Source organism: Euleptes europaea, chromosome 11 (genome assembly GCF_029931775.1).
Source record: "Euleptes europaea isolate rEulEur1 chromosome 11, rEulEur1.hap1, whole genome shotgun sequence".
Classification (NCBI taxonomy): Eukaryota; Metazoa; Chordata; class Lepidosauria; order Squamata; family Sphaerodactylidae; genus Euleptes; species Euleptes europaea.
In genome coordinates this window covers 5,845,264-5,854,516 of record NC_079322.1, presented here as the reverse complement: position 1 = coordinate 5,854,516, position 9,253 = coordinate 5,845,264, and the positions used below count along the sequence as shown (strand labels likewise).

General features: G+C 50.4%; 1 protein-coding gene across 1 annotated transcript; it reads left to right on the top strand.

Moving 5' to 3' along the window:
* The first annotated feature begins 6,695 nt into the window (after window positions 1–6,695).
* Window positions 6,696–9,205, top strand: POMK (protein O-mannose kinase). Its single transcript, XM_056857389.1, has 2 exons — window positions 6,696–6,995; window positions 8,435–9,205. Exons 1-2 carry the CDS (start codon window positions 6,714–6,716, stop codon window positions 9,203–9,205), a joined length of 1,053 nt encoding a protein of 350 aa, XP_056713367.1. The 5' UTR covers window positions 6,696–6,713.
* Window positions 9,206–9,253: the final 48 nt, after the last annotated feature.

Genomic DNA, 9,253 nt, shown 5'->3' with positions numbered 1-9,253 from the left:
GGGCCCGGCCCGCGGGGGAGGCCGCGCGACGCCAGCGGAGCCGGGGGAGGCCATGAGGGAGGGAAGGAAGGAGGGGGCCGGGCCGGGCCGGCCCGCCTCCCGCGGCGGGGAAGGCCTGCCTTCTGCTCCTTGGCCCGGCTCGCGGCGGCCTCACGCCTTCGTTCACACGTTCATGAGCCCCTGCCCGCCGCGCACACACACACACCCCGGGTCATTCGGCGAGGAGAGGTGTGTGTGTGCCCCGGCGGCGCTGCCGACGCCCACACGCCTTCCCTCGACAACCCCGACGCCTGCCTTGCAAGGTAGGCCGGCCTGAGCCCCCCCCCCCCACGGCAGGGAGGGCGGGGCGAGAGAATCGCGGCTGCAGGGTCCGCGGCCGCCTAGCGCGCCCTCCGACGGACGCCGTCCTGGGGCTGGGCTGGGCCGGGCGGGCCTGACTCCCGAGTAGGCCCCGCGGAGGCGTCGCCCCCTTGGCCGAGCTCGCGGCCTGGACTCGAACCAGGGGCGTCGGCGGGGGTCGCGCCGCCTCTCCCCGCCCCGTGCCAAACGCGTCGATGCCAGGAGGAGGCGGGTTCAAGGCCGCTTTGGATTAAAACGGAGGTCCCAGAAGCCCCCCCCCCACACCCCGGGCAGGGCCACCTTCACGCATGGGCCCCATGGGCCCTTGCCCGGGGCCCCCACCAGCATAGGGGCCCGATGCTAATCTGTGCATGTCGAGTGACTTGCCATCAATAAATACTACTGCCCAGTAGTCTGGACTAGACTGAACTGTAAAATAATATTTGCTGCAATGTTATTGTGTTACAGATGGACATTGTGATTTGTCTCTGATTTAGTATCCCTGGGTTAGCGTTGCGGTTTTGTTGAAGTGCCAATAAAATAAATATATGTTTAATATTATCGACCATTTACTTTTTCGGTTCTTGTAGGTCAGGGGTGTCCAAACGTTTTTCAAAGACCACGGTCACACAGCCCCGAGAACCTACAACAGTCATGTCCAAAGTCCGGCCCGGGGGCCAATTGCGGCCCCTGGTCCGGTTTAATAGGGCCCCCAGCCTGTTTTGCAGAGAGAGAAAAGGGGGCACGTGGGGGCTGTGCCTGTGCTTTGCATCCCCGACCGAGGGGAAGATGTCAGAGTGTATGAATCTTGGACTCAGACCGGCAGTGGCTCTCCAGGGTCTCAGACAGAAAAGGGTCTTTCTCATCACCTACTTGCCTAGTACCTTTTAACTGGAGATGCCTGGCATGCAGAAGGCCCCAGGTTCAGTCCCCGGCATGTCCAGTTAAAGGGACCAGGCAAGTAGGTGATGGGAAAGACCTCAGCCTGAGACCCTGGAGAGCCGTTTCCAGTCTGAGTAGACAGTACTGATTTTGATGGACCAAGGGTCTGATTCAGTAGAAGGCAGCTTCATGTTCATGTGTGAGGAAGAAGCCTTGTGATAATGATGGCACCTTTTTTACTAGCTTAGTTTAAATAAGTACCCTGGACAGTATTTACATGTCTGCAGGCGCACGTGGTGTAAGTATATAAAAACCAGGAACAGGGAGGAAGAGAATGGCCAGTTCACACCAGCAGGAGCACACGGGGCTTCCGTTTTTCCTCGGCTGCAGAGGGGCATTGCCTTATACTGAATCAGACCCTTGGTCCATCAAAGTCAGTATTGTCTGCTCAGACCGGCAGTGGCTCTCCAGGGTCTCAGACAGAAAAGGGTCTTTCTCATCACCTACTTGCCTAGTCCCTTTTAACTGGAGATGCCGGGGATTGAACCTGGGGCCTTCTGCATGTCGAGCAGAGGCTCTACAAACTGAGCCACAGCCCCTCCCTTGAACACATGAAGCTGCCTTCTACTGAATCAGACCCTCGGTCCATCAAAGTCAGTATTGTCTACTCAGTCCAGCAGCGGCTCTCCAGTATCTCAGGCAGGGGTCTTTCACATCACCCACTTGCCTAGTCCCTTTAACGGGAGATGCTACCGGGGACTGAACCTGGGACCGTCTGCATGCCAAGCAGATGCTCTGCCACTGAGCCATGGCTTCTCCCCCATGCTGAAATAGACACTCTCCTGCCAGTAAACCTTGACCCAACATGGGTTGACCCAACTAGATCAAGGAAGCCCTCAGTTTGCAAGACCTGAGCAAGGCTAACAACAGGGTGTTTTGTGTGTGTGTGTTAAGTGCCGTCAAGTCGATTCCGACTCATGGTGACCCTATGAATTAAAGTCCTCCCTATGATGAGACATGACCTGGATAGCCCAGGCTAGCCTGATCTCATCAGATCTCAGAAGCTAAGCAGGGTCGGCCCTGGTTAGTATTTGGATGGGAGACCACCAAGGAATACCAGGGTTGCTGTGCAGAGGAAGGCACTGGCAAACCACCTCTGTTAGTCTCTTGCCATGAAAACCCCAAAAGGGGTCGCCATAAGTCGGCACACACATGATGAGACCATCCAAAGGGTGTTTTGGGGGTCATTAATTCATAGGGTCCCGGCCTGTTGGCTGGGAAGGGCAGGGTTGAAATGTAATAAAATAAATAAATAAATAAATAGGATCACCATGAGTTGGGAGCAACTGGTGGCAAATAAACACACACGCAATAAACCTTGATGCACATCAAAAACCTGCCTGTCAGGAAAAAGGGTGCTCCGCCTGACCTTCACTCTGAGGTGTCAGTTTTCTGTGAGAAGGGAAGGCTTCCCAAGGAAAGAACTGGAGCATGCAGAACAGCCCTTGCTGCCTCCACTAGCACAGTCCAGCGAAAGCGTCACCATTTCAGCCTGTCATGCCTTATATTAGGGGAGGGCCAGCCTGGTGTCCTACTTAAAGAGAGGTGGCCTCTAATCTGGAGAACCGGATTGGTTTCCCCACTCCTGCACATGAGTGGCAGACTCTAATCTGGCAAACTGGGTTCAGTTCCCTGCTCCACATGAAGCCAGCTGGGTAACTTCGGGCCAGTCACAGTTCTCTTAGAGCTCTCTCAGCCCCACCTACCTCACAGAGTGTGTTGTAGGGAAAGGAAGGTGATTGATTGTAAGCCACTTTGAGACTTCTTAAAGGTAGAGAAAAGCTGTATATAAAAACCAGTGTGGTGTAGTGGTTAAGAGCGGTGGTTTGGAGTGGAGGACTCTGATCTGGAGAACCGGGTTTGATTCCCCACTCCTCCGCATGAGCCGTGGAGGCTAATCTGGTGAACCAGGTTTGATTCCCCTCTCCTCCACATGAAGCCAGCTGGGTGACCTTGGGCCAGTCACAGTTCTCTTAAGAGCTCTCTCAGCCCCAACTACCTCACAGAGTGTCTGTTGTGAGGAGGGGAAGGGAAGGAGATTGTAAGACGGTTTGATTCTGCCTTAAGTGGCAGAGAAAGTCGGGATATCAAAGCCAACTCTTCTGGGAAGATAGCAGTGCCAAAATTCTGTAACCATCCTGCGACAGGTAGAAAGTTTTATCCTGCGCTTTTGTGGACTTGAGCTACGCCAAAACCTAATTCTCTTTGATTTTAGATTGCTTTTTAAGCCAGTGTTTCAATTAAGGGGTCTTTGGGGCAGCCCCACTGACGCCTTGCATTAATCGTTTGGGTGAACGTGCACATTGAACACGTGCGTAGACCGTGAAGGTAACACGGAAGTCCTGCTTTATTTATTTATGTATTTAAACAGCCTCCTTGCGCTTCAAGCCCTCGACCGGCGGCTCCAGCTGCGGGCCGGGTTTCGAACGGCGCCTCCTCCGCGGCTGGGGGTGGGAGCCCCCCTTCCCCCCCCCCCCGGTTTCTGGCTCTTGCAAACGCGCCTCGACTTGGGTGGGCTGGTGCTGGTTGCAGCCCGCTTGGGGGCGAGGGGGGGAGTCACGTGCCGGCGAGCGGAGGCTGCTGGGAAGCCAGGCCAGGCCGAGCCGGTAAGGGCGGCGGGGGGGGGGTGTTCAGCACGGCCTGGCTCTTTCCGTTACTGGAAGCCCCTCCTGAGCCTGGGGGGAGCGGGGGGGGGGTTAGAAGGGTCCAGAAGGCTTTGCCGCCTGGACGGCTGGGAAGGAGGGTCGCCAACTGCGGCTGGGGAAACCCCTGGAGAGTTGTGGGGGGGGGGGGTTGGGGAGGGACTTCAGTGGGGTTAAATGCCGTAGAGTCTACCTTTTCCTCCGGGAGGCCCGACCTCCGTCGCCTGGAGAGCGGTTGTGATCCCGGGAGATCTCCAGCTACTGCCTGGAGTTTGGCAACCCTGCAGAGGGGAAGGGAGGGTCGCCAGCTCCAGGTTGGGAAACACCTGGAGATTTTGGGGGCGGAGCCTGAGGAGGGCGGGGCTTGAAGAGGGGAGGGACCCCAATGCCACAGGGTCCAATGGCCAAAGCGGCCGTTTTCTCCAGGCGAACTGATCTCTGTCGGCTGGAGGTCAGTTGTGATAGCGGGAGATCTCCAGCCACCACCTGGAGGTTGGCATCCCTGCTGAGAAGTACGTCCCCACCCACCACCAAATCCAGGCTGGGAGGCCTGAAGGGCCCCCCCCCCCCAGGGAGGCTCCGAGGGTCGCCCGTTTCCCACCGTTGCCTGGCCTGCTTTTTCTCACACTCCTACAAAGGACAGAGCCTCCCTTGGGGCCCCCAGGATGCAGAGGGGCAGGAGGAAATGCTGCTGCTTGACACCCCCCCCCAATCGGCACTGGGGGGGGGCTGGGTGGAAAGTGCTGTCACGCAACAGCTGACTTGTGACGACCCCTGGTGGGGCTTGGGGCCAAGAGAGGTTGGGCGGTGGTCCCCCTCTGCCATAAGCAACTCTGGTGTTCCTGGGGGGTCCCCCACCCCAACACCAGCCTAGGCTGACCCCACTGACCTTCCAAGATCTGACCCGATGGGGCCAGCTGGGGCTGTCACTTGCCACGTGGAGTGCCCTGGCAGTTGTGCTGGATGCCTGCACAGACTGCTTCCCAAGGAAGCCAGAGACCACGGGGCACCGTGCCAGCAGCACCTACTAGCCGTGGTGACGGAAGGCAGCCATCAACACTCAAGAGGAGGCAACCCTCTGAATAGCATTGCTAGGAGGTGGCACTGGGCAAGACCTCAGCCTCCGTGGCCTGCGGCCCTCCCGGGTGACTGGCTGGTGGCTGTGTGAAACGGGACGCTGGCCTAGGCTAGCCTCAGGCCTGATCTGGCAGGCCTCTGCTTACAGCCACGGATACAGTGCCCCTCGCTTAGTTCTGTGCACCGCTGCAGTATATGATCCAGCGGAAGTCCAGGAAATCCGGTTCAGTTCATTTCACTGGGAGAGAAGAGCTCAAGGCTCATTGAACGCCTTGGAGTGTAGAGTTGCTGAACCTTGCGCGGATGGCATCCTGATGCATTGTGTCCAACATGGAGGTTTTTTTAGGGCTGTTACTTGTTCAGGCCTTAACTACAATAGCTAAGCATTTTGCATGCATGACGTTATTCTTACATTGTTATTTATTGTGCACTAAAGAAAGTTGTGGGAGAAGAGGTTTCCCAAAATGCGAGCCTTTAAACTTGCTTGTCTCTGGCACCGTTCCAGCCTCTTCATTTCGTGACCTGTTAATCCCTGTGAGAGAGTTAGGCATGTGGCGTGCTTAAATGACATACGTTAGTACTTTTTAGAGCAATTTATTTATAAATTAAAATAGTTACATCCTGCCTTTCTTCAACAGTTCAAGATAGAGAACACAATGCCAAGTGGCAAAAAAAAAAAAATCACAGAAAAGCCATTCAACAGATCACTAGGAGACAACGGGGCTCACTTATCCAAAATTGTTCAGGCTAACGGGCCTCAGCACAAATTCATCGAAGCCCCTCACCCCAAAGCCTCCTGAAATGAGAGAGGAAGAAGAGTTGGTTTTTATATGCCGACTTTCCCTACCACTTAAGGGAGATTCAAACTGGCTTACAATCACCTTCCCTTCCCCTCCCCACAACAGACACCCTGTGGAGTAGGTGGGACTGAGAGAGCTCTAAGTGAGCTGTGACTAGCCCAAGGTCACCCAGCTGGCCTCATGTGGAGGAGCAGGGAAACAAATCCAATTCACCAGATTAGCCTCTGCTGTTCATGTGGAGGAGTGGGGAATCAAACCCGGTTCTCCAGATCAGAGTCTTCCGCTCCAAACCACCGCTCTTAACCACTACACCACGCTGGCTTTTCTTGCTTTGCTAAAGACCAAGATGGCTGTCTCCAGGCTTCCTCTGGCAAAGTTGGTTCAACAACCGAGAGGGCTGTGGAGTACCCAGAAGATCTGTGTGAGGGCAGAGTAAGTAACAGGACTGCAGTTGGTGCAGACCGGGAGATATGGGCCCTTCATAGTGACAAAATGTTATTCTTACCTGGCAAGCTAGAGCTGACAGCCTGAAGCTTTGCTCCTTTCCCAAGCAGTCCATGCATGTGGAGTTGTTCTGATACGATTAGGTGTATTTTTTTGTTCAAAGGCTGTTTGAATCAAATGCCATGAAAGAGATAATGGAACTCTTGATGTGCTGGTCTCTTTCGTCTCCGTGTGTACGATCCTGTTTCCTGGATCATGATAATACCTCTACCACAGAGGTTAATGGATCTATTGATTTCCCTGTTCTGTATATATTTGTGTTTCAGGTTTCACGACTGCATAGTTGAGGGTGTGTAAAGGCCCTGACAGTATTGTAAAGTGTGAGTTATTCCCCCCACCCGACTGCTGTGATAAATGTCAGACTTGTATCTTATCTTTTATAGAAAATCTGAAAGATGACAATTACAACATGGAGAAAAAATCCCACAGTGTGAAAACTGACCTTATGCAAAAGGTGATCCCGCCCGTTTTGTTTCTGCTGCTGGCTGTCCTGCTGCTGAACCTGTTCCTCTATCAATATCTCAGCAAGGTCTCTGTTTCCTATGGCAAGTCCAATCTGGGACACAGTGTTTGTCCGCATGGCTACTTCCGATTAGGAACCCTGAAGAACTGCTCACCGTGGTTATCTTGCGAGGCCATAAGAAGTGAGGTCCGCAAACTGAAACGTGTGGGTGAAGGCGCTGTGAAACGGGTCGGTTGATCATGACAGACCTTGAACATGTCAAAAAATATTGTTCTTTATGTTTTGAATGTTTATTTCAACAGGTTATATTGAATAAATGCCATATCACAAGTTCAAGAAAGTCATTGAACAACTTCTAGCAACCCGTTGATGGAAATACAATAAAATCTATGTATAGATGCATCTCAGCTACAATAAAAAAACCATTAAGCATTGTTAAGCCACAACTGTTAATTATAAAGTTTAGAGAGAGAAATATGGTATATACTGGAGACATTGCTGTGAAGGCCCTCTTCCAACAGGAAAATTTGGGGAGGTCCATTTTTGTTAATGAGGACTTTTTCCAGTTTTCTGATGGAAATGTATGTGGAACATACACACAAAACCCTCTCTAAAATATGTTCTCTTTTGGAATTAGTAAAATGCGTTATAAGATAAGGGTTTCTTACTCAAAATTTGTAACACTAAAGAGTGTGTGGACTTTCCTCATTTTTCTTTTGGAAAAATTAGCAAATTTGGGGAACACTGACAAAAAAATCATTCCCCCCCCCTTTTGGAATGAGTGAAATGAAATACACATTTTTACTCCAAATGTGTATTATGAAAGTCTTGTAAAATCTATAGAATTAGATAGTGATAATCCTATGTGTATTTAAATGTAAATAACATTGGCAACAATCTGTTTAATGATAACACATCATTGAAGAGCTCAGTGTTTTCGGTGTTATACAGGTCAACCTGATATCGAGATATTCCAGTAGTGCTGCTACCTATTGTGATTGCATGAGAGTTTCTGTCCAAATAATTCTTTCATTTACTATGGAATTTGATTTTTCCTTCAATTTTCATTTTGTCCTGCCTCAGGTGGCAAAAATTAAGATACATGTACTATGGTTGCATAAGGAGCAGCAGTTTGCATTCTTAAGTATTGGGTTTATTTGCAAGTTTTCTTATAGAAAATGAAGGCATCTATACCTTTAAATTTCTTGAATATGCCAAATAGGTACGATTTTTATGCTATATTGTAAATTATGCATTTTTTGTCAAATAAGTAAAAGTTGTTTAGGTTTGATAGGAAAGTATTGCATATAGTTCAATTCTTTCCAAAATTGAAAAACATTTTTTCTGCGTCTTGAAGATTTCCAGAATTTTTACATTGTGCAAAACCTTTTCAGCACTTCAGATGCTCTCTCTCTAAATCTTATCTACTATAAAGGATACTAAATTTAATTATCCTTTTAAATAGCAAAAAGAACACTACATATTAATGTTCTTTCCCCTGTTTAATAGGATAATTAAATTTAATATCCTTTATAGTAGATAAGATTCATGGTAGTCCAACAGAACCAGAAACCTAGAACAAGTGAGCTCATTTAAAGTTAAAGTAAGTTGGCTGCATAATGTGTTTGGGGAAGAAGAAAAATTGAATTCCAACTCTTTGTTTTTAGGTCTTCCTTTCCGAGTGGAAAGAAAACAAAGTTGCTCTTTCACAGTTAACAACGCTGGAGCTGCGGGAGGACTTCCTTCATGGGCTGCAGATGCTGAAATCTCTACAAAGCAAGCGTGTGGTCAAACTTCTCGGCTTTTGTGAAGAGGATTTCCTGATTCTAACGGAGTACCATCCCTTTGGCTCCTTGAAGAATCTGAATCAGATACTGAACCTTCCAAAATACAAGAACTACAATTGGTGGCACCGCAGGTTCATGCTGGCTATAGATTATGTGAGCATCATCCATTTCCTGCACAACAGTCCTCTGGGCACCCTTGTGATGTGTGACTCCAGTGACTTGGATAAAGTACTCTCGCAGTATTTACTAACCAGCGACTTCCACATCCTTGTGAATGACTTGGATGCCTTGCCCCTTGTGAACAGGAGCGTGGGAGGACTGGTCAGGTGTGGCCACCAGGAGCTTCAGGGTGAGTTTGTAGCTCCTGAGCAGCTGTGGCCTCACGGACCAGAAAGGCCGTTTGAAGACAGCCTCATGCCTCCATACGATGAAATGACAGACATATGGAAAATCCCCGATGTTACAAACTTTCTGTTGGGAGACGCAGAAGGGAGTGATCTTGTCAGGTTTCATTTGTTTGATATCCACGTGGCATGCAAGAAGAGCCCAGCCGAAAGGCCCTCGGCTGAGAAGGTTTTAGACTCGTACAGGAAAGTTCTAACATCTCTTGTTCGAGGAACGGTAATGCCAGGGACCAGGGACATGTTATAGAAATATTTTAGACTGTGTTTGGTAACAGGGCTAGAGTTGCCGTATGTT

Coding starts and splice junctions, on each gene's coding strand:
- POMK (XM_056857389.1), top strand. CDS start 6,714: ATGGAGAAAAAATCCCACAGTGTGAAAACTGACCTTATGCAAAAGGTG. Junction 6,996..8,434: donor GTGAAGGCGCTGTGAAACGG/GTCGGTTGATCA, acceptor CTTTGTTTTTAG/GTCTTCCTTTCCGAGTGGAA.